The 25,526-nt window shown below is 41.2% G+C and overlaps 3 protein-coding genes across 6 annotated transcripts in view; 1 reads left to right on the forward strand and 2 right to left on the reverse strand.

The window, feature by feature from the left end:
* The window catches only part of LOC138171582 (WAG22 antigen-like), a 33,427-nt gene extending 21,757 nt beyond the window's left edge, over positions 1 to 11,670 (reverse strand). Inside the window, exon 1 of the mRNA XM_069101113.1 lies at positions 10,636 to 11,670. Within this exon, the coding sequence (XP_068957214.1) occupies positions 10,636 to 10,843 (208 nt within the window). The 5' untranslated portion in view covers positions 10,844 to 11,670. The remainder of the gene's footprint in view (positions 1 to 10,635) is intronic.
* Positions 11,671 to 11,814: 144 nt separating this feature from the next.
* Positions 11,815 to 16,277, reverse strand: RHNO1 (RAD9-HUS1-RAD1 interacting nuclear orphan 1). 4 transcript variants are annotated; one of them, XM_069101109.1, is made up of 3 exons: positions 15,857 to 16,277; positions 14,685 to 14,939; positions 11,815 to 12,826 (listed from the first exon to the last, which is right to left on the reverse strand). In XM_069101109.1, exons 2-3 carry the CDS (start codon positions 14,850 to 14,852, stop codon positions 12,260 to 12,262), a joined length of 735 nt encoding a protein of 244 aa, XP_068957210.1. In that variant the 5' UTR covers positions 14,853 to 14,939; positions 15,857 to 16,277; the 3' UTR covers positions 11,815 to 12,259. The 4 variants fall into 4 exon arrangements, with proteins under 4 accessions (XP_068957210.1, XP_068957209.1, XP_068957208.1 ...); XM_069101108.1 differs by having other exon boundaries at positions 15,745 to 15,877; XM_069101107.1 differs by lacking the exon at positions 15,857 to 16,277 and adding an exon at positions 15,171 to 15,392.
* On the forward strand, positions 15,624 to 25,471 carry LOC138171581 (forkhead box protein M1-like). The gene is made up of 3 exons (XM_069101112.1): positions 15,624 to 15,782; positions 19,569 to 20,105; positions 20,753 to 25,471. The coding sequence occupies exons 2-3, from the start codon at positions 19,610 to 19,612 to the stop codon at positions 20,926 to 20,928; spliced, it is 672 nt and encodes a 223-aa protein (XP_068957213.1). The 5' UTR covers positions 15,624 to 15,782; positions 19,569 to 19,609; the 3' UTR covers positions 20,929 to 25,471.
* Positions 25,472 to 25,526: the final 55 nt, after the last annotated feature.

The following is a 25,526-nucleotide window of genomic DNA, read 5'->3' on the forward strand; positions in this document are numbered from 1 at the left end:
AGAGGGGATATCCTGTGGGATTGCTATTTTGGGGTAGTGGGTAGGGGGAAAATGGGGAGAAAATTTGTAACTCAAAATCTGGCAGAAATTAATGATGTAAATCAGAAGTTAATAAAGCATTTGAAAAATGAAAAAAAAATAATTTTTTTGTTATAAGGCATGGTTTTCTGGAAAAAAGCTACAGGGGAAATTTTATTTGTTTATTTTTTTACAGGAGAAAATTTAGGCAATATGAAAACAATACTATCAATAAAACTGGTTTTTAAAAGACAACAAATAGATGTTGAGACAGCAAATGGAGAGTCTTGTGTAGTGCATATGTCTCAAGTAACCAAGAAATGAAGAAGGCCCCCAGAACACTGTGTGGACATGATGTAGAGGACATCAACAAGAAACACAAAGGATGAGAAGGCATGAATGGGTTTTGATCAGTATTGGAGAAGAAAATGCCCATATTGATTCGATCATATGTAATACAAGGTATTTTACTGACTCAGACACTAGGTCAAACTCCAACACACTTACAACACTCCAAACACAAGGGAACTGGAAATATAGGTCAAATTATCACAGGACTTGGAAGTGGAAGCTCCAGTCAAAAGATTCTTGGATCATCCTGTCAAAGTTTGCTCTGGCAAACTCCACCCTCCTGTTCCTCTTGGCCCTATACTTGAGGGTAAATATCCACAGAAGTGAAAATACTTCCTCATTGCAGCTGCCCCCATGTTTTCATCCCTATCCAACTGAACCCTTCGCAGTCCATATCCTCCCCTGCTTTCCTATTCCACTAAACCCTCAGGTATGATTTCTACAGTTAACAAACTCACCTTCATCTCACACTCCTTCAAACTTCTGGAGCTCCCTCCAGAAGACAATATATTTTGGTTACCCTCTCCTGACCTGGATGCTACTTCTCTCACGCTCCCAAATACACTAATCAAGAAGGAGCAATAGACCTACTTCCTGGTTCCTTCATGTCACCTTTCGCCACCATCACTCAATCATCCATGTATATCACCCAGTCCAGATCCTTGTCACAATCATCTACTAACCCTGAAATCATTCTGCTTCCTTCCTCAAGGAGGTCAGTATCTGGCTCTCTACTCACTTTAAAATCTGCTCTAATACATAGGGACTTCAATATGCATACTGATACCTCATCAAACATACTGACTTCCCTGGTCATCAACCCCAACTCCCAGGGTGTGAATCTGTCTCAATTCAGAAGTGACAGTTGTACCTTAGGTTTTACCATTAGTTACTACAAATATGCCACAATCCTGAACTCTGATATTGTCTCTGATCATAACATTCTATCCTTAAATCTCTCTGCTTCATTCCTAAGCTATGTTCCTTTACTCATTATTTTGAATATTATTACATCTATCACCTACCTTTTCTGTTGCTATTAAAATGTTGATGAAGTCTGCTAGAGAAAGGCAACTGACAATTAGGTATTCAATGCTGCATGGCCATCTTTTTATTCTTCCCTAATTGACACTGTCTCACACATTCTATAGCAGCTATTTCTAATATTTCCTTGTCATCTACCTCTCTCTTTTGTCTCAGATTATTTCAATCATTTACTTTATAGAAGAAATGGGAGGCTATCCATTGCAAGCTGCTCTGAAATCTTAAAATCTCTACTGCATACACTATTTCCTCAAGTCTTTAAGGAAGAGGTAACCCTTCTTTTTACCAACACAAATTCCTCTAATTGGGTCTTGAACCAATCTTCTCCCATATCCTTTAGGAGCTAGTCTCCTTAATCATTCCCTGCCCCCAGCAATTTCATTTTTACCTAATTCAGTGGCTTCTTCTCTGCTGCTGACAAAAATGCCCAGATATTCCCCTTCTTTAAAGAAAAGAAAAACAAACTCTTCTTTTAATCCTGCCATTCCCTCCAAACTCCTAAAGTTTATAAGTCTTACTTCCATTTCCTCACCTTTCACTCACTTAACTTCTTGTAGTTTGTCTTCCAAGCCCTCAACTTTGCTGAAACTGCTCTAAGGTTTTCACCAATCTAAACTGCCAAAATGATGATGGCCTTTCCTTAGCTCTCATCTTACTCAATTTCTTGTCAGCTTTTGACTGAGTTGAACATTCTCCTTCTCCCACTTGCTCTGGATGCCCTATCTGTGACACTCCTCCCTCTTGATTCTTCTCTTACCTATTTCTATTTTTTTTTTTAAGCAATCGGGGTTAAGTAACTTTCTCAAGGTTACAGGGCCAGTTATTTCTGGGTGTGGTGCTGAGTGTCTGAGCCCGGGATTCGATCTCCAGGTCATCCCAACACTGGAGCTGGTGCTCTTACTCGCTGAGCCACCTGGCCGCCCCTAAGCAATTGGGGTTAAGTAACTTGCTCAAGGTTACACGGCCAGGTGTTTCTGGGTGGGTGCTAAGTGTCTGAGCCCGGGATTTGATCTCCAGGTCTTCTCAACACTGGAGCCGGTGCTCTTACTCGCTGTGCTACCTGGCCGCCCCTACCTATTTCTTCCTAACTATGCCTTTGTAGTTTACTTAGCTGAATTATCATCCATCTCCTTACCCTTAACCATGGATGTCTCTCAAGGTTTTGTCTTGGCCCCCTTCTTTCTTTACATTATCTCTTGATAATCTTATCAACATCAATAGGTTTTAGTATCATCTCTATGAAAATGCTTCCATATATTCAACATTAGTCTTTCTCACCGTTCATTTGCAATGCCAGTTCAGTACCAGTGCAATTCTAGATATATGTACAGAGAAACTAACTCAACAGACAAAATGTATGTACTACTCTTATATTCTTCATCCACTTTGTTTTTCTTGTGTGCATTGTTAAACCAATTTCTTTTGAATGACAACGGATCCCATTTAGGAGACCTGGAAGTATTCTGTGCTTAGATGTAATCGGTATACCATCAAAAAACCAAGAATACTTAACCATCTATAAGGAATCCTACTTCCATTTGGACTCTGTAATAGGGCATCATCATGGCAATGGTGAACACTGTTGCCAAAGGACAAAACAAGAAGCAATGTGTAGAAGTTGCAAAGAGGAAAAGTTAAGTTTGACGTCAGGATGTTATTAATAGTTCATGCTTTCTAAAAGTAGAATGAGCTGCTTCAAGAACCAATGGATTCCTTCTCACAGGAGATCTTCAAGCAGAATCTCAATGACCATTTGTTAAATTTTATATCAAGAGAAAATGTAAAGAAAGAAGAGAGAGCCAAGACCTTGGGAGACATCCATGGTTAGGGGTCAGGAGATAGATAATAATTCAGCAAAGGCATAGTTAGTAGGAGATAGGTAGGAGAAGAATCAAGAAGGAGGAGTGTGTCACAGATAGGGACAATATTCAGAGCAAGTAGGAGGAAAATGACCAACTCAGTCAAAAGCTGCCAAGAAATTGATTAAGATGAGAGGTGAAGAAAGGTCATCATTTTGGCAGTTCAGATTGGTGGAAACCTTAGAGCAGTTTCAGTAAAGTTGACAAACTGCAAGGAGTTAAGTGAGTGGAAGGTGAGGAAATGGAAGCAAGGCTTACAAACTCTAGGAGTTTGGAAGGAACAGCAGGATTTTTTAAAAGAGTTTATAAATGTTATAAAATGAGTTTAAAAAACGGCATCAAGGGTTATAATGGGTTAAATGTTATAAATGGTCATTGGGGTGCTCTCCACATACTATTCTCACCTGTTTTGTATGCCAAATATTCTCCTACTGATACCATATGACAACAAACTATGAACTACCACAATCCCCAAAGAATCAAAATTTTGGTGACCCACAGGAAAACCTAATAAGGTGAATATAAGTAGGCTACAGCATATTACAAAGGATTAATCAATCATTAAGTAATTATTAAATGCTTACTATGTGTCAGACATAAGAAATAGCATAAAAATAAATATCCCAAGAATATGTGTGACCAAGAAAATAGGTATTTGATTTGATTAAAGGTCATATCATTAAAAAAATATTACATGTGAACATGATCTTTCATAGCTATAACTGAGGGAAGAATTCTAGGTAATCACAAAAGATAAAATAGATAATTTTGATTACAGGAAATTGTAAAGTTTTTGTATTAACAAAACCAATGCAACCAGGATAAGAAGGGAAGATGTTAACTGGGGGAAAAAAAGTCTCTGAATAAAATATTTTTATTAAAGCCCAGATATCCAGGTTATATAGGGAACACAAATATTAAGACTTAAGAACCATTTTCTAATTAAGTTAAAAGATATGAACAAAGTTTTCAATAGAATTGCAAACTGTTAACAACTATAAGAAATAATGCTCCAAATCAGTAAAAAGAAAATAAAAAAAACTCTGCGATTTTACCTCATACCCAATAAATTGGCAAAAATAAGTTGGGAAGTTAATGTCAGAAAGGGTTGTAAAAAGACAGGTAACTGGTCAAGCTGTAAATTTGTCTAACCAGTCTGAAAAGCAATCTAGAATTATGGTAATAAAGGGCCTAAAATATTCATACTTTCTGACTCAGAGATCCCATTGTTAGGAATATACCCTAAAGGGGTCAAAAACTTAAAGATCCCATACAGACTAAAATATTTATAATATCAGTTTTTGTAGTTTCTTCTTTCTTTCTTTCATAAGGGATAGCTCTCTGGAAGGAGATAAGAGATATATCTGAAAATGAAGCTAATGTAAAATTAGAAATGAAAAAAAAATTAGTTCATTTATCAAGAATCAGTTAAACAAATTAATAACATACTGATACAGTGGTTTTAAAGCTTTGCCAAAGTGTTCTACATACACTATCTCATTTGATCCTTACATCCAGCACAATGAGGAGATACTCTACAAAATTAATAGGTGAATGTGAACAAGAATAGACTGTATGAAAAGGCAAAAAGATGGATTAGATGGATGGAAAGATCATAGCATGGATAAGACTACTTAAGTACTGATTAGGATGTACTGATATCAGTGCTAAGTGACAGAATTTTAACAACTGCAAAGTAATTTAGAGATCATCTAATACAGCTCTCTTATTCTCCAAATGAAATCCAAAGTCATACCTAGCTACTCGATGGCAGTCAGAACTATAAACAGCCCTCTCTCTAACTGTTGCAATACTCACATACAATGAGACTAAACACCATGGGGTAAAAGTAGTACAGATATTCCAACAATCATTATTTTTAAATGTGCAGTTCTACATAAATAGGGTTGTAGTGAGTAATAAATGTGATTCTGATAAAAATTTAAGAGATGCTTAAAAGGGCATTCATTTTTTCAAAGTCTTGTATGAGGTTTAATTGTAAAGACAGAACCATATAAAAATAAAAAAGGACCTCAGTGGCTGTCTAGTCAAATCTTTAATAAAAAAGTAATCACTATAACATATCTTGCAAATGATCAAGGTCACTGTTGCTTCGAAGACTAGCAATGACTCTAAGGAACCCACTAACTCCCGACAGAGCCCATTCCACTTTTGGACAGCTCAAACATTAGAAGTTTTTCCTTATATCAAACCATTATTTGCTTTTACCTACTGCTCTGGGTTCTGCCCTCCATGTCTTTTATTTTTCTAGAGCAGGGATTAACATTTTTTGTGTGTGTCATAGATTCCTATGGCAGGTTGGTGAAGCCTATAGACTCTTTCTGAGAATAATGTTTTTAAATAACTGAAGAAAATGATAAGTTTTATTTATGGGTTAGTATAAAAATCTAGTTTTCCCCCATCCAACTTCAAAGACTCGAAATTAAGAAATACCTGCTCTAGACATCCTTTAGCCTATCAAAGTCTGCCTATCTTATCTAGGCTAAAAGGGGAGCAGAGCCTACTCACAGGTCCCATTTCAGTTCTGCTCATAGAGAAACTTTGACATGAGCCAGTCTGACTTTCCTTAGGCAGTCTGGTGGTCCTCCTCCTAGGGGCTTACCATATTAGTGTCAGATACGCCCTCAACTTTTACCCTACTATAGCTCAGAACGCTAGAGCTCAAGGGATCCACCAGCCACTTTGTGGTAATAATTAGAACCAAATACAAAATTTCAGAGGTGGTTTGACCAAGGCAGAATAGAGGAATTGGCACCTCTTTATCAATGGAAGTTATACCTCTTAATTAACCCAAGATTTTTTTAGTATTTTTAGCTGCCATATCATACATGTAACTCATATTGCTCTTATAACTTCACTGAAAACCCTCTTCCAACCCTTTTCAGACAAATTGCTCTCTAACCCTTCCCACAACTTGTACTCATGAAGATTAGATTCAGCTCAATGCTCAAGCCCAATGTCCAATTCACAAAACTCCTAAATGCTGCTGGAACCAGATTAAAATATAATTGGGAAATGTTTAACAAAATAAGTAAAAATACAACACAATATAGATGTTAATTTGTCATTTTCTAAATCAATATGTTGCCTGGTTTCTATATGACACCATTGCCCTGGCCTATTAAGATCTCTTTGGATCCTGATCATTATGTAGTATATTAACTATCCCTCCTAGCTTTTGCAAAGTTTATAAACATGCCATCTATGTCTTCATCCAAATCACTGATAAGAATGTTAAAAGGCATATGGCCAAGTGCAGATCCCTGGAGCACAACACTACAGGCTGCCTGTTAAGGTGATACAACTACTCTTTAAGTCCAACTATTCAACTGCTTATAATTCATCTTATTAATCCATGCAAGTATTATTTTCAAGTTCAAATCTCTATCATCTTTTCTACAGAGTATGAGATACTTTATCAAATATTTTTTTATAGATCTAGGCAAACTCCTACCTCCAGTATTAGCCTCATATACAAATTTAATAATCCTGTCAAGAAAAAATGTTAGTCTTGCATGACCTGTTCTTGTAAGCTATTTGTGTTAAATAATCACTTTAATGGTCTAAGCTATATGAGAAAATTAGCATCTTAATAGGCATAAAAGAATTCTAGATTTAAGTAAGCCCAAAAGTTTTTTTCATTATACAATCATAAAAAAAAAGTCCTAATAAGGTAAAACTAGTAGATTTAGTGGCAGTAGATTATTTACAGTAACGAGACAAAAAGCAGCAGACCACGAACTAGATAAAAAACAGGACACAGGAGACTTTCCATCTGAAAAAAGCCTTGCCAATTTCATTGCTATCCTACTTCAAAATAGCCGAAAGACTAAAAGAATTGTGTGTGCTTTATTCTCAAATCCTAGGTGGAGCAATGAACAGAGTGCCAGGCCTGGAAACAGGAAGACCTAAATTCAAATCAGGCCTCAGACACTTACTAGTGGTCTAATCCTGGGCAAGTCACCTAATCTGTTTGCTTCAGTTTCCCTTTCTGTGAAATGGGGATAATAATAGTACCCACCTCCCAGAGTTGCTTCTAGGTGTTTAGCATGGTACCTGGCACCTAATAATCACTATATAAATGTTAGGTATCATCATCCTCATTGTTCAAATGAAATTTCTCATTTTCTACTGAATGATTTAGGGATTCTTTACTTTTTTTCTACTACAAGGAAACATTAAGTTGGAAAGAAACAAATACAGAGGAAGCAACATAATCTCACACAGAAAGACAACAGAGAGCTACCCCAAATCAAAAGTTAGGAGACTCAGAAATGTCCAATTTTTCTCCATTAATAATGCCAAGGAACAAAAATAACTAAAAGCACAGAAACTACCTTTCTAGTTCTGTAGGACTCAAAATTGGGGGGAAAAACTCAAATAGGATGGGTAGTTTTGTCCATTTGCTAAAGTATGTTGTATTTAATATAAAAATAATTTACTACTAAGTATTTTTAAAACATGGGGGGGTATATATTTTGCAACAATAATGAATGAATTTGATGAAACTCTGAGGGGCCAAGGGAAGGAGAGAAAGAAAATGAAAAAGTTTGCTTTGGGCAAAGTAACAACAGAAACTGAAGTTTAATTTTTAAGGAGAAATCATAGCTGATGAATGAATTCTATTATAAGAATTTTCAGGTCTGAAAATAAGCAACAACTAATTCTGATTCCTGGGTAGTCTCTTTCATCAAAAGAACATGGTTCAGTCAAGTCCTATATCATGAGGAAGAAATTTATACTATAAAACAGCCAATTCCCAAAAGATTTCTGTGATTTAATCCCTATAAAAATCACAAATTTGATTTCTAATTTAAGATTAGGGGAGATTTATTTTGCTTTGAAGACTTTTCTATTTATTATAAGAACATGTCTACTTCAAGGCAAAATAGACACAAATACAAATTTTGTTTGTTACAGATTACCCCTATTCTTAATATATTTATAATTTTTTGAACTTAGCCTACCTCCTATTTATTGCCCCTACAATGAAAAGCATTTCTTTGTCCACATCTTTGATAAAAAATTTAAAAATCTGCAACTTAAAACCCAAAGTCAATTCATACTTTCTAAGTCACAGATGAACTCAATAGCAACAGAAGCTATACTGCTATTATTTGGTAGAAACAAAAAACTTAAACCTGATTCAAAAATTACCTTTTGATGTCAGTTTTCAGTTTTAAAGATAAAATTTCTTTTTTTAAGAAAACTTAAGCTCCAGTGGATTCCCACATTGTTCAGAAAGAGCTTTTTCTCCCTACTGCTTCCTCTTCCCTGCCATTCCTCTCTTCCCTCCCTTTTCACCCTTCCAAAAAATTACCTCTTTAGATTTCAGATTCAGGGAATTAAAAATGTTTTACCTCCTGGTTACTGGATCTGATAAACCTGCTTATAAAAGCCATTAGTTACATGAAACATTAACTAATACCCATGTAACAAAACTTTAGATTCATTCCTTCATTTATTCAATCCTCCACCAAAGTCCTGCTTCAGGGTGGGGGGTAGGAGTGATGACCTTGGTTATAGCACAGCAGGTTCTTCCAAGCTTAGACTTTAATCCATCCAGCAGGATGACATCTGTCTAGCTAAGTTTTGAGAGGTTCATCACCAGAACACAACATCAGAACACGATTTTTTTTTCTAGTTACAGCAAGACCCTTAAGTCTACTCACAGCAACAGACGAAGATAAATTATTTAAGAAAGTAGCAAGGGGAGTTGACATCTCCATCAACAATGAGATCACTGATGCTTGAAGTTTCAGTCTTTCGATAAATATTTGAATACCTAATATGTGTGTGGTATCTTGTATTCATTCAATAAATGCAATCAAAGAAGTAGAATAGGACTGTAATAATTTTTCATCTTTTTCCAAATACAATGAAGTCTGAGAAGAAAATGGCATGGATACAGCTGCTTTGAACAGCAAAATAAATAATTAAATCAGTGAACAGGTTTCTGGGAATGCCAAATGAATGGAACTTGACTAAAGAAGGGGTTGAGTCTCCTCTACCCTTTCCTATGACCATTATGCCTATTCAGAGCAATTCATCATTAACATAAATTATTAAGTAAAAAGAGTTGTCATTTTCATCAGTGGAGGGAGTACTTATACCAATGAAATCAAAGATCCCTGAGTATTTAAATATTCATTCAATAAATATTTGAACACCTACTATGCATAGTACCAACCTTGTACGTACTCCTCAATAAATGTTGGGGGGGGGGAATATCACATTTTCTTTTATTAAATTCCATTTTTAGCCAAATATACTCTGAAATATGTTCACTAATTTATTTTACTGTCCAAAAGAGCTGACTCCACAACTCCCTAGAAATCAGTGTGTTTGGAAAGAAATTGCTGAGGAAGTATTCAACTTCTCTGACTTCATCTAATTAAAATTTATACGGACCAGATCTTTATCTGTAAGGAAATACTTTCATTCAGGTTTACAGATAAGCTAAATGTCCTTCTCCAAAGATTTCAACATTCTCAAGTCTCAGACTGCCCCCTCAACACCTCATAAAGAAAGCAACCTGGCATAGTGGAAAGCATCAAAAGTGAAGACCAAGCATGTTATCACTTCATCCTGGAACCTCAGTTTACTAATCTGTAAAGTAGGAGTAATTAATCATTACACCATCCACATCACAGCGCTGTTATGGGAAAAGGTCTTTGCAAACTGACTGGCTATATGAATGTGAGTTAAACAAAGGCAAACAGATGATTTTATTTCCCCAACTCTCCCTCTAAAGGAAAGGGCCAGCTGGAAGAGAATGAAGAGAGAAGCAAAGGTTCTAGGTACCGCACAAATTGTATACAAAGATCTCGGATAATCCAGAACTAACAATACTTTATATTTGCAAACTAATTTTGCACTTTCAGCCTCCAGGTAACGTCCAAAAAGCTTCGAAGTTAGGGTCGGTTACTAGATCCTACCCAACAACGCTTCTGCCTAAGACGTCCTCAAAAATGAACACATTCGATTTTATTTTATTGATATTATTTGGATACAGCATCTCTTGTAGGCAGATACTCATTTTATCCTTCAACAAGGAAAAAAATGAGGCCTAGTGCCGGCAGAAGAGCGAGAAGATGCGACCCCTCCTTTGGAGGGCGGAGAAGGGGCAAGAAGAAGCAGCTTGCGAGGTGGGGGCAGCGCGGCCGGCCCGCGGCGGCCCAGGGCTCCCAGCCTCCAGGCGCGCCTCTCCCTCCCGCCAGGCCCGCGGCGTGCCCACCCGGCCCTCGCCCCCCAGGCCTGACCACTCAGCCCCGACCTCCACAGCCAAACGTCGCTCTCCCCGATCCCAGGAGGAGACCGACCAGTACTACCCAGCGCTGACCTATCCCTGCCGGGCCCGAGCCTGTGGCGCGCCGCCTCCATCTCGAGCCGCTAGGCAAGCGGGAGCTGCATCCAGTCCCGGCGGTTCCGACCCCGACTCCAGACGCCGCCGCCGCCGCCGCCGCCGCCGCGCCGCCCGCCCCCTGGCAACCGGACCCCGCACCACCGCCACCCCCCATTGGTCCGGAGCGCCTCCGCCGCCGCTTCATTGCCTGTCGCTCCAGTCCGGGGATGCGGGAGGGTTTCTAAGGAGAGGGGAAGGGGCAAGGACTCGCAGAGCGCCTGCGTGGGAGCTATTGGCCCCGCGCCGCGGGTGTGGAGGAAGACCTGGGTCTGGGGCAACCGCACCCCCCGCGGCGGACCTCGCTGCCTTCGCTCTCACCCCGCGTCCCCCCTCGCTGTCCACAGGGCCACAGAGCAGCCTCTCTTCTCTTGGTCAAGGCTGGACAGAGAGGCCAACCGGGCCGGGATTAGGTGCGGCCCCTGCCCGGAGGACGGCCCAGCAGCTCTGCTTCTAGCCTTGGGGCTGTTGTCTAAGAATCCAGGCCCACCTTCCAGTGCTCTCTAACCTTCTCCAAAGAGGTCAGAGATCTACTGTCTAGGTGGTCGGTGGATGGAGCCCTGTCTAGGGTCTGGAAGCCCTGACTTCAAAGTGCCTTCAGGCACCCACTTAGCTGTGAGACCTTGGGCAAGTCACTTAACCAGTTTACCCTCAGTTTCTCCAACTGCAACACAGAAATAATAGTGCACTCGGAGGGTTGTGTTGAAGATCAAATGAGAGAATGTTTGCAAATTAAACCCATGACAAAGAATATTACTTGTGCAAAGCTTAACTATATACAATTTCTTGAAATCTGGACTGCCCTGTAAAATTGGGACACCACTATGTCCCTGGTACATATATTAGACATTTCATAAATGCTTACTCCCTTCCGTTCCACCTAGCCAAAATCTGCTCTTCCTCTGGTCATCTACACAATCTCCTTTGCTCAGTCTAAGTTGGACCTGCCCTAGACTACCTCAAACTCTCCAGTCTATCAGGAGAACTCCAAACTTGCCCTCTCCTGACCAGCTATGGGCTTTCCTTTCTTCAGGCACCTATGCCATGTAATGAGTGGAGGCATTTTGTTAAATATGAAATACTGCCCTGCTACAGACAAAAAGAGGCAGTACTCACTAGTTTTCTGCATTTATTTATAAACATTTTAATATTTCCTGAAAGTTATCTTCCCACGCTTAAGTGCATATTTACAGTTTGTTGAAAATACATAGCCATTTCCCCTCTACCTGTTATGAATCACCTTTAAACTAGATAAATATTAGGAGGAAAAATATAAAAAGAATGGTCTGTGTATTCTATCCCATTAACTAGCAATACCAAAAAACATATTAGGGAACTTCAGCTTTAGTTCACATAACCATTCTGGAGCTTACAGTTCCCCATTAAATCAACAGGGACCTAAACAAGAGTCCTAAATGACACTTGAGTCTATTGATTTGATCCCTTCAAGGGTCAGAAATTGGATTTAGCAGCACTATAAAAACCATCCATGGGGCAATGTAAATTTCTGCCCTTCTAGGATCCAAGTTCTTGGTAAAAAGAGATCAGTATTTCAAGGTTCCACTCATGTCTTCACAAGAAACTGGCTCATGCTCAATTTTCCCTTCTCCCTGAGGTGAGTGAGAAGTCGATATCGTCGTCTCCAAGTTACCTTCAGCCCATATTTCTCCTCTGGTGTGTCTGCAACCAATACAGGTCCAGAGTCTGGGCTCTTGGGAGGGTCCATTAGGAGGGGGCAGCTTCTTCTCATATGCTGCCTCTGGTCTGTGGGAATATGCCCACTGTCCTTCACAGGGGACTGTTTTGGGGTCTGGATATCAGGTGGGATAACCATGTAGCCTAAATTTTCAAGGTCACGAGAAGACAATTCTGTACATCTTTGAGGACTTTGAGGGATCAAAGAACTTCTGGCAGTGTCCTTTGGACACTGCAGAGGAAAGTCCATAACTGAAAGATTATCCAAAGCAGCTTCACTGGAAGAAGACACTGAACTCTCGAAGGACAAAGGTGGAAACCTGTTCTTGGCTGCTTTTTGACGTGAACCTTTTTCCAGATTCCGAAGATTGTAAGGCACCTGATGTTTCTGGTAGACTGGCAACCAGCCTCCTGTATTCTCAAACTGAGGAGACACCTAAGAAACAAACAGAAGCAATCAGCCCAGACCCAGAAACATCTCTGGAAATTACTTTGTCTCCATTCAAGAAGCCACAGATATAATGCCCAAATTTTCTAAAACAAGAGCCTATCCACAATAAAATCAGCAGTATATTGCCTTGTATTCTACACGTGTGAGCACCAGACTTGGAGTCAGGAGCTTTGAGTTTGAAACCTGCTATGAAGTTATAGGATTTTTAGAGAAACACCATATAAACTTTGTGAGTTATTATTTTTATTAGGTATCTACCCTATTCCTAGAGTATGGATTATTGCTTTTCCAACAATCTCTAGCAAGTCATTTTTTAAAGTGCTCTTTAAGCAGAAGCTGAAGTCCAAAATCAGCCCCTACTCTTAACTTCTACTTCTCACAACATAACCCAAAACTCTTTCAGGTGGAGTCTTTAGACTGTTAAGACTTTCAAGTGTGCGGTGTTACTTTATAGCAAGCTATTAAACAGTAAACAATGTACCTAAAGAACATACAGTATCTGAGGCAATGAAAAATTCATTCCCCTTCTCTACATCACTTTTATCATCAGATGCTGCATTTTTAAGAGTTCTTGGAATCTTTTTTCTGTCCTTGTCACTTTCCTACTCAGCTAACTCTGACAGGTTCCTATTGCCCCTAAGGTAAATACTAACTTTAGCTTTAAAGTCAATGGAAACCTGGCCCCAAACTATCTTTCCAGCCTCAGTGAACATTATTCCACCTCCCACAATTCAGCCAAAACTGACCTTTTCTCTGTTCCTCACACAAGACCCTCAATCTCCTATCTCCATGCTTTTCAATGGTTGCCCTTGTGCCTTGAATGTAATTCCTCTTCATATCTGCCTCTTAGAATTCCTCTCTTCTTTTAAAATACAGTCCAAGCACCACCTTGTACATGTACAGATCCCCCCAATGCTAATGCCCTTCCTAGTAAACTATTGTATTTAACTACTCTGCATTCTATATATCCATACATATGCAAATGCATAGACAGATATGAACACATACATGCATGTACATGTTGTCTTATCTTTTGGAATATAAACAACTTCCCAAGTAGGAATTGTTTGATTATTGTATTTGTATCCCCAGTGCCAGTCACTTAACAAAAGCTCTTAATAAATACTTGCTGATTGATTGGTTGGGAGAAAGAAAAGGAAGAAGGTGGGTTTAAGTGTTCCTTGAAAGGATTAGATGGCTAATTGGGGTAGGTAATGTCTTGATTTATCAGGCCAGCCACTGAAGGTTAACAGTAACAAGGGAACCCCAAAGCAAAAGCACCTACTACTGAATCTTCAGACTACTGGTTAGTCTTATTTTGGGGAGGTGTGTGTGGGGGGGAAGGGCAGAGAGGGAAAGAAGATATCTTCCAACTAGAAAATGAAGACAATATCCCAAAACTCCCCACTGTAGTCACTGCTCTTTAAAAATAGTAGGCACTTACTAGCCGTGTGACCTTGGGTAAGTCACTTAACCCCAATTGCCTTGCCCTCCTCCAAAAAGGAAAAAAAAAGACTTGCAAGACAAAGTAAAGCCAGTCTAAATGTCAACAATTCTCCCTCTGACTAGCTATTATTTCCTGATCAACACCCAATTATCTAGCTTTCCCCTCAGCAAGAGATCTGAATCTGCCCATTTTTACAACTTATGGAAAGTGCAGTTGGTTGAGCAGTTTCAACAGATAGCTTAGGAATGGCAAACAGCAAAGGATAGAAACAGCCTCTTGCCCTTGTGTACCACTAAGTGAGTGAGTGACCTTTCTCCTGATGTGGGTCAGATACAGAACTGCACAGCCATCTCATAGCAAAAGCACCTAGTATATATAGGAACTCGCTGGCCCTACCCAGGAGGTGATGGTCTTGTGGTCTATGGGTTTGACCCGAGCGTGCCTCGGGAGAGCGGCGGCTGGTTGCGGGGATCCATAGGGATGCTTGGGTCCCTCCTGAGGCCGTTCTCGGAATACCAGTTGTGGTTTCTGGGACTGGCTTTTGCGTTTCTTCCTGGGAGGCATCAACAGTAGAGGAGGGAAGGGCAGTGAGTAGCCTCATGTTGGCTGGGGAAATACGTCGAGGAGACTGGCAACGATCCTCACCCATCCCTAGAGATCAAACAATGAAAAATGATCACTGCCCAGGGAAGCAAAGGCCACCACACCCGACCCGACTAATGAGCCCTATCAGGGACCTGCCATTTAAGTCCCAGAACCACCAAACTGAAAATGCAGGAGGGACTCCGGGCAACAGCATAGATTAGACGCCTACTATGTACCAGGCTTAGCGCTGCAGGAAAAGGAAGAAGGGATGGGGTGGGAGGCAGTGTGGTAACTTACACTGGGTGAGTGCAATTTCTCCAATGGAGAAAGCACCTGGAACAAAAACTCCAGCATGAAAAAGAGGGATCGCGGGGAGCGGCTCCGACACCTGGAGACGCCTCCTCGCGTCCCTGTCCCCTCAGCCAGCCCCGGAAGTCCGCCAGACCCACTCCCAGCAGCCTGACTCAGCTGCGCCCGGCCCCCTCCCACGTCCGCCCGCCTCCCTCACCCCAGATGCTCCGGCCCCTCTGCCCCCCCCCCCGCCCGGGTCCCTTGACAGCCGGGGCAGAGTTCCGGCCCCGAACACTTAAACGACGCTCGGCCCCAATTGGCGGCGCCCGCGTCACGTGACCGGCAACGCTCCGCCGGCGCCAATTTCAAACCGCGGAACAAACTGAAAGCCCCCTCATCCCCCTCCTCCCCCTCCCCTGGCCTAGGACTCCCCCCTCCCCCCTCCCGGAGACCCTCCCCCTCCCCCTCGCAGCTGGGGACCTGGCCGTCCCGGCCCCCAGCGGCCCGGGGCCTGCTCCTGGACCCTGGCTCGGCCCCGGCAGGCTGAGGCTAAGGGGAGGCCCGGACCCTGGAGGCCTACCCTGGGGCGGTGGTGGAGGCTGCATCCGCGGTGCTGAGGTGAGAGGGCCTGGGGGCGGCCGGGGTGGGGAGCGGCTTCTGCTCCCCAAGGAGAAGGGGGGTCCCCAACCTACCCCGCTCCCTGGGAGGGCCCTCGGGACCCCGGCGAGGTGGGAACCCCGGGCCGGGGAGGGGCTGAGCTCTGCAGCCGCACTGCTTAAGATGAGCCCCCTCTAGTGCCCAGCTCTGGGCCGGCGCGGGGAGTCCGGGAGAGAGGGTCGCGGGCCCGAGCTTGGATCTCAGCTCTGCACCGGCCGCCGGGTCCCGACCTTCTCAGGGAAATGAGCATCCCGGAGGAGGGAGTCTCCGAGATGGTGCGGCCGGGCCTGACACCACCCTGGAACGGGCTGCCAGCGCTCTCCTCCACTTGGGTGCAGCTCCAGCCCCCTGCTTCAGGAGCAGAGTGGGCTCAGTGACCACATCTGCAGCCCCAGGAACCCCCTGCCTCCTTTGCTGGCTGTCCCGGGGCCTCCTCTGTTCAGTGTGGGGTATTGACAGCTTTCTCCAAAGGACCTGGGGGTTGAAACCTCAGCGTTTTGTTTGATGTTTATTATGCACCTTAGACCTTGTATTACTATTATATGCAAATATGCATGATTAAGTTTCACATTCCTTGAAGATGAGAACTTATTTTTGCTTCCTCTTATGTATCCCCTTCAGTGTTTTAACACTGGGCCATATGGGTGCAGTCGAATATAACTGAACCAGGATTAGGAGTGCAAGGGAGCAGTAAGACTTTTGGGAAAGGACATGCTGGAAAAAAAAGAAGCAGGACCTGGTGGTTTTAGGGGGAGGGAGCCAATAAAGGTCGAACTTAAGAGAGAAGGAGAAAAGGTAAAATTGGAGGAACCTGAAAGAGGTGAGAACTTGAGTAAGAAGAGCCCAAGTCATCTTGTCAAATGCCTTTGAGATCAGGAGTTGTGATGCCCCAAATTGTATACAGGGACCTAGGAAAAAGAATTCCTCCGAGTCCCAGGATGACATTTCCTCATAGAATGAATGACATACATTTGAGGAATGAGTCTTCTCATTGAGTCAGTCATCTCAAATACTCTTAATTATTTAAAGGTCCCAAGGCAAAAATTTGTTTCCTTCCTCCAACCTTACACAGCTATCATAGCATCAGAGACCTGAATTCTACTCCTGACTCTGCCACTAACTTGTAGAAATTGAACAAGTCATTTCTCTATACCTCATTTAAAATGAAGCCAATAGCTACCCTGCAGGGATGTTCTACAAATCAAATGAAGTAATAGATATTAGATACTTAAAAAAAATTAAAACACTATACAAATCCGTAATACTAGCATTGCTCTGAGTACATAGTTTGAGAGCTGAAAGGAACCCTAGAGATTAGTGGTATCATTTTACAGATGAAGAACCTGAGGCTCAAAGAGGTTCTTCTGATCAGAATACATCTGAAGCTTTGTGTTTAGTTCTAGGAGCTATATTTAGTATCCATCCCAAGGAGATGGGATGATGAATCAGAATGGTGAAGAATATTGAAATGATGCAACACAAGGATCGATAAAGAACTGGGTATGTTTAGTTAAGAGAAGAGAAAACTTAGGGGAACATGATAGTGAAGAGGTTTGGGTGCTGCAACCCCTAGAATGCCAAGACAGATTGAGTGGAATTCACACACTCAAGCCTTCTCTTAGTCAAGTGGCAAAAGTTTTATTGTAAAGCCAATAGTAGCAGGTGAAGTTCCTTTGGGGAACTTGCAACTTAATGGGGGTCAGTCTAAAGCTTATATAGAAAAGGGGCAGGAAAAGGAATGTTAAGGATGCTAATTAAGTTACTCAAGGGGTCCAGATGTCTTTGGGAGCAGGGGTCAATGATTTGGAGATGGGAAAATTCAGGGAGTCAACAGAGACAACTTTGTTGATACCAGGCATTGAGGGAGGAAAGACAGTTTTTGTTTAGCTGCCAGAGGCATGGACCTTGGGGATCTGGCCTGAGGGAGAGTCCTTGGGCCAGCCAGGAACAAAAATCCTTGGGCCAGGCACCACTGTGTCTGTCTTTATCTAAGGAATTACAGGGTCAGATCTGCATGTTTCTGCAACAAAGAGAATTTTCTCATGTGGGTGAGGGACTGGGATTCTGGGGGTACTTAGACATGGTCTTAAGCCTTTTTGGGGTCCAGGTCCCACCACCAAGTCAGTAGTATTTGAAGGACTGTTATGCAGATTTATGTTCGATTGCAGAACGAAAAACTAAGAGTAATTAATTGGTAGAAGTTTCAAAGAGGCAATTTTAGACTGTGTAAGGAAAAACTTCCTAACATAAGTCTTACAAGGTGGTGGATTCCTCTTCAGTGGAAATATACAAATAAAGATCTCTTGTCCAATATGTTATTAGATGAATTATGGATTAGATTAGATGACCTCTGGTGTCCAATTCAAGTATCTAAGATTCTCTGGAGTTATGATTTTCCCAAGGTCATATAATTAAGGAATAACAAACAGAATTCAAATCCAAGTTGTCTGACCCCAAATCATCATTTTCCTGCTGTGCCAGGCTGCAATAAATAAAAATTTCCATTTCCCCCCCTCTTTGATACTGTCTTGAGGCTGAAAGTTTATTTTAACAACTTTAATCTGAATTTTCTGTCCCCTGGGATTATATCAAGAAAACATGCCCACCAGAAGCAGCAGGCATAGTGGAGACAGTGCTGGCTTTGGAATCAGGAAGATCTAGGTTCATTTATTTTTCCATTAAATATGACTTAGCCATATAGGGAGCTTAGGTCCCACTTTTTCATTTCATTTGCTTCATTGATCAGCTTCCTTACCACTAGATTGAATGTTCCTTGCAGACCAGGACTTTTTTTTTTCTTCCTGTCAGAAAATGTATTAATATACATGTATTTCTGTTTGTAGAGAAAGTATTAGAATTCCCTCTACTAGTTAGAATAATTTAACTGAAGCAACTTTTAGCTTACATTTAATAGTAATTGACACTAAATTCCATGGCAAAGTAAAACTTAAGATACAGAGTATAAACTTGAGATCTTTGATTTGCCAATTAGGAAAATATTAATGCTGATGCCAGCTACATTCTGGGAGAAAATATCTTCCAGAAACCAATTATTCCCTTTCTAGCCACTCCCTGTGAGAGTGGATTAAACAAGAAGACATACCTACTTTTACTTTGGTCACCATAGGGATAAGGACTGGACTTATAATTTCAACAATTCAGAGAATTTCCAGATGAGGAAACCTTCTTTATAATTTATGGCCTTATTACCTAGAACACTGAGAAACTAAGCGACTTGTCCAGAGTTACAAAGCCAGTCTTTGCCAGAGGTGGTAATCCAACCCAGGTCTTGGTGGGTTTGAAGTCAGCACTCAAGGACAGGGACTTTTTTTAGTTTGATCGTTGTATCTTCTGTACCTAGTATGGTGCTGTGTACTACCAATAATGGGTGGTTAATATTTGACTAAAATTGATTTCCGTTTAGTTAGGACTAATTCTTTTGTGACTAAAGCATAACAATGTCTGGATTCATTCTGATTATCAAGATTTTCTCCTGTGAGTAGAAACGCCTTTCTCTACAAGCACTTTTTTCATTCTTTTTTTTTTTTTAAGCAATTGAGGTTAAGTAACTTGCCCAAGGTTACACTGCTAGTTTTTCGTGTGGATGTTAAGTATCTGAGGCCAGAACTGATCCCGGGTCTTCCCAACTCCAGGGCCGGTGCTCTTACTCACTGTGCCACCTAGCCGTGCCAAGCACTTTTCTCTTAGTGTCACAGTCCATGTCAAACTGCCCCTTGTTCTCTATAGGTTCTATTCTTGTTTTCAATGGAGAGTGATTGCACAGATTCATGATGAAAACTAGCCCCCGTCGGCCCCTGATTCTCAAGAGACGGAAACTCCCACTTCCTATCCATGATGCCCCAGGTGAAAGATCGAAGGAGGAGCCCAAAGAGACGCCTGGCCAAATGCAGCCATCCAAGGAGGTGGCGGAACCTGATCTTCAGAAGTTTCCAACAGGCATCAAGATCATCAACCATCCCACCATGCCAAACACCCAAGTGGTGGCAGTTCCCACCAACACAGATATCCAGAGCATCATTGCAGCCCTGACTGCCAAAGGGAAAGAGAGTGGTAGCAGTGGGCCCAACAAATTCATCCTTATAAGCAGTGGACGGGCCCCTGCCCATCAGCCTGTATCCCAGCCCCCAAACCAAGGAGATGAAGTGACCAAGAGGGCAGAAGTGATAGCTGAGAGCGGGGGACCAAAACCTGCCACTAGAGATGTGACCCTACCCAGACCACTAGGAGCCCATTCCAGTCGGGGATGGGAGCTGGATGGCTGTGGTATGTGATCTGTAAAGCAAGGAGGTGGGGAGGCTTGGTATACATTACTAGACAAAGTGGAACAGTGGGAAACTATCTTTGGTGAAGAGGTTTTTGTTTACATTACATTTACTGTACATTTAATGCCTAGAATATATCACATCTAGACTGAAAGTCAAATAGAAATTAATCTGTTCTTTGGTCCTCAAACCTTGGTTCTTAGCAACTGGGTTATGAGACTGTAATTAAAGTTCAACGTTTCCATATCCCTTCTTAATTTGATAAAGGACTTTCTGTTTATTATTTCAGTTGACTTGGCAAAGAGGATAACATTAGTTTTTAGTTTATGGTGAGGTACAGGGACAGAAAGTGATTTATCTTGAGTGAATGACTTTTTGGTAAGGTTAAATTGCCTAGTGTTGAGAACCCTTGAAGATCAGGGTGGCTTGAGTTAATATCCAAGTTGAACTTTGCTTCTAAATTTCTCCCAAGATTTAGAATGGAGCAAAACAACTGAGGACCATCTTAGATTCACAGACTCCCTGATTCCAAGGTTTTGAACATTGTGGGAATGTTCGTCAACTGTCTATTTAGATATCAGGGAGACCTAGCTGCTAGAACAGCTGGCAAACAGGTAAAGAGAATCCTTAAATTTATTTCTTCAACAGCAGGAAGTGAGGCAGCAGGCTGCCTTCTGGATGATAGCCTGACCAATATTCAGTGGTTAGGAAAGATGAGTTCTGATGGATTGGGTTCCTGTAGCATCAAGCAAGAGATTGAGGAGAAGGAGAATCAACGTCTGGAACACAGTCAAGTCAAGGTGAGTTTTCTTAGAGTAATTTGAGTAGAAAGGTCAGTCAGGATCATTTCAGGGAGTTCTCAAGAAAGGGAAGTGTCTTGAATGGTCAACTATAACAGAATCTCCTGGTTCAAGTTCAGTTTCTACTACTGCTATGATGTATAACTAAGGACAATTTCCTTCCCTCTGAGACTTTTCCTCCTCAGGCATGAAATGGAAAGATTATTCATAAATATTGCTGTGGTAAGTATGAATCATTGAATTGGAAGGAACTCATTGGAAGTTGTCTGTTTTAGTGATCCTATCTGCCCAGTGCATGTGTAACAGCAAACACCCTAGCATACCCAGGATGGCTCCTAGCACAGGTTTTTTGATCTGCTTTTCTAAAGAAAGGAAAGCAACTCAAAAGGGGTTGATAATCTTAGTTTAATCAAACATGTATTATTTCTGTAGTTTAGGAGAAAAAGTCAGCTTCCTGAACTTCAGAGAAAATACAAACAGAAGTTACAAGCAGATAAAAATATACAGACAGAGAAAATAACACAATTCAACAGACCAACAGACAGGGCTTCTAGCTGTCTGACCATTACATACATACAGTGTTAGTTACCAGAGAGAGAAGCACCAACATCTGGGTTTTCAAAGCTGGGGGGCTCAATGGCTACCCAGAGTCTCATCTGGTCAAATCACAACTTTTCCCATAAGTGAACCCCAAAGCAAAATCTCACGTCAGGATATATATATATATATCCCTCTCCGGGGTCAGAAGACATCTCAACCTTTGTAACCCACTGCCTAATTACAAAATAACAAAAGGTGTGGCGAAAAAACAAACCTCCCCTAAGCAAGTCTCTTGTTGGGCTCCAAGTGAGGCCCGTTAAGGGCAGGGAAGATCTTCAAATTCCCTCTGCATCACAATGAGTCCTGTCCAAAATATCTTCAACAAGTGATCATTCAGTATGTGTTTCAACACTTCCTTTGAAGGGGGAATTCACATCTTCCTAAGATAGAACATTCAAAGGCATCACCATTCTTCAGAATCTCATTCACCTATGCCTCTTCCCTCTCATTTACCCCCCTATATCCAACTTTAGCAATTGCACTTTTTCACTATCTCTCACATTCTGTCCCCTTCTCTGCACTCATGCCACTTTAGTCCAGGTCCTCATCTCCTCTCCCCTTTCCAATATGTCCCCCATGTAGTTGCCAAAGTGATATTCCTAAAGTGAAGGTCTGACCACATCTCTCCTGTTGAAGAAGCTTCAGTGGCACACTACTGCTTTTAAGAAAAACAAACTTCTCTGTGACATTTAAAACTCTTCAGAGTAGAGCTCCAGCCTCCTCTTCTAGGCTGATTACGTATTTTGTACACCCCACTTAACACACACCAACTGATCCAGCCCAACTGGCCTGCTTGCTATTCTCTATACACATCATTCTGTCTTATAACTCCATTCTTTGTATAGGCTTTGCCGCATTGAAATGTTTTCTCCTCACCCCTACTTCTTCGAAGCCCTAGGTACCATCAAGGTTTAACTTAAGCACCATTTTCTTTAAGAGACCTTTCCTGATTTCCCCAGTTTTTTGTGCCTTCTTGCCAAATCACTGTGAATTTATTGTCAATGTGACGTGTAGTGTTACTCATCTGTGGACAGATGGCAGGGACTTTCTGTGTATCTAATACATAGCATAGTTCCTAGCACATAGTAGGTACTTAACTGTTTGTTGATATATTGATTCTAGTCTAAAACGTTTTCTGCCCCTTTGTAATTCCAACTAAACAACCATTTTTTTTTTTAAAGAAAAGCCAGTATAGGGGTGGCTAGGTGGTGCAGTGAATAGAGCACTGGCCCTGGAGTTAGGAGAACCTGAGTTCAAATCCGGCCTCAAGCAGCTAACACTTACTAGCCATGTGACCTTGGGCAAGTCACTTAACCCCAATTGCCCTGACAATCCCCCCTCCAAAAAGCAAAGGAAAAAGAAAAGAAAAGAAAAGCCAGAATAACACATTTTGTCATAACAAAATTTGAAATTTCATATGATGAGGAGTAGGTGGTAGCAGTTTTTCTTAATTGCTAGACAGGACAACAAAAGGGATGGAGACATGGAGAGAGGGAATATGGGAAAGGGGGTTATTAGCAGCATGGAGCTAAGATGTTGAAGCTGTGCTGTCTTTCAGTTTTTTTGTGGAGAAGATGCAATGATTTGTTGTGGCTGTTGTAATGATGACTGGACTTTCATTGTGTTAAATATTCCTTTTTTTTAACTTTTTTTATTCCTAACTTAAATAAAACAAGCATTTCTATAACAAAGTGGAATAGAAAAACAGGATTTCATCTGAAACTACAGATTCATTACACACAACTTGCTATCCAGATACATAACAGTTATCATGTAGCTTTATTTTTTTTCTCCCTTCACTCCTTCTACCTCACCCTAGAGATGGCTGCCAGTAGACACAAATATGCATATATTACACATACACACACACACCACACATCAGTTCTTTTCTCTGGATGCAAACCCCATCTTCATAGGATCTTTGCATTTAATTTGAGTACTTGTAATAGTCAGAAATTTACTTTGTACAGGTCTCTCTCTGCTTTTCTAAAATCATCCAGTTCATCATTTCTTATAGTAGAGTAATTAATAGTCCATCATGAAGATATATGACAATTTGTTTAACCATTCCCCAATTGACAGGCATCCCTGCAATTTCCATTTCTTTGCCACCACAAAAAGAACTGCTATAAATATTTTAGAACAAGATTCTTTTCCTTTTCCCTAATCATCTTGGGAAACAGACCTAAAAGTGGTATTGCTGGGTCAAAAGGTAATATAGGCTTGGGGCGGCTAGGTGGCACAGTGAATAGAGCTCTGGTCCTGGAGTTCGGAGGATCTGAGTTCAAATGCGGCCTCAGACACATAACACAAAACTAGCCATGTGACCTTGGGCAAGTCACTTAACCCCAATTGCCCTACCTTCCCCCTTCCAAAAAAAAAAAAAAGGTAATATAGGCACTTTAATAACTCTTTGGGCATAATTCCAAATCACTCTCCAAAATGTTTAGACCAGCTGACAGATCCACAAACAAGAATTAAGGTCCCAGTTTTTCCACATCCCATCTAATGTTTGTCACTTTCCCCTTCTATCATTAACCAATAATTATTTGGAACATTTTTTTCATGTGACTTTAAATAATTTTGATTTCTTCATCGAAAACTGCCTGTTCATATCCTTTGACTATTTGTCAATTGGAGAATAGCTTGCATTCTTTTTTTTTTTTTTTTAAGCAATCAGGGTTAAGTAACTTGCTCAAGGTTACACGGCCAGTTATTTCTGGGTGTGGTGCTGAGTGTCTGAGCCCGGGATTCAATCTCCAGGTCATCCCAACACTAGAGCCGTGCTCTTACTCGCTGAGCCACCTGGCTGCCCCTAAGCAATTGGGGTTAAGTAACTTGCTCAAGGTTACACGGCCAGGTGTTTCTGGGTGGGTGCTAAGTGTCTGAGCCCGGGATTCGATCTCCAGGTCTTCTCAACACTGGAGCCGGTACTCTTACTTGCTGTGCTACCTGGCCACCCCAATAGCTTGCATTCTTATAGATTTGACAAAATTCTTTATATATTTGAGATGAGACTTTTATCTGAGAAGCTATAAAATTTTTTTCCCAATTTTCTGCTTTCCTTCTGATCTTGGCTGCATTTGTTTTATTTGTACAAACCCTTTTAAATTTAATCAGAATTACTAATTTTACATCTCACAGTGCTTTCTGTCTCTTATTTGTTCATAATTGTTCAGCTATCCATAAGTCTGATAGATAGTATGTTCCCATGTTATTCAAACTTTCTTGTAACATCTCCTTTTATATCTCGGTCAATACTCAATTTTGACCTTATCTTGGTAAATGGTGTAAGATATTGGTCTATGCCCAATTTTTTTTTTGGTTTTTGCCAGACTGTTTTCCAGCTTTTCCAACAATTTTTACCAAGTAATGAATTCTTATCCCCAAAACTTAAGTTTTTACACTTGTCAAATATTGTTACTATACTTGTTTGCTGCTGTAAATTATATGTCTGCTCTGTTCCACTGATTCTTTTTCTTAGCCATTACCACATGGTTTTGATAAGTACTGCCTTATAATATAGTTTGAGATCTGGTACTGCTGAACTTCCTTCCTTTACAATTTTTCCCATTAGTTCCTTTGATATTCTTTGCTTTTTGGAGGGTAGTTGGGGTTAAGTGACTTGCCCAAGGTCACATGGCTAGTTTTTGTGTGTGTGTGTGTGTTAAGTGTCTGAGGATGGATTTGAACTCAGGTCCTCCTGATTCCAGGACCGGTGCTCTATTCACTGTGCCACCTAGCTGCCCCACCTTTGATATTCTTTTTTTTTGTAAAGCAATTGGGGTTAAATAACTTGCTCAAGGTTACACGACCAGTATACTTCTGGGTGTGGTGCTAAGTATCTGAGCCTGTATTCAATCCCAGGTCATCCCAACTCTGGGGCCGGTTGTCTTACTCACTGAGCCACCTGGCCACCCCTAAGCAATTGGGGTTAAGTAACTTGCTCAAGGTTACACGGCCAGTATATTTCTGGGTGTGGTGCTAAGTATCTGAGCCCGTATTCAATCCCAGGTCACCCT

Source organism: Petaurus breviceps, unplaced genomic scaffold (assembly GCF_028583685.1).
Source record: "Petaurus breviceps papuanus isolate PSGF00001 unplaced genomic scaffold, PetGlider_PUasm1.0 453, whole genome shotgun sequence".
Classification (NCBI taxonomy): Eukaryota; Metazoa; Chordata; class Mammalia; order Diprotodontia; family Petauridae; genus Petaurus; species Petaurus breviceps.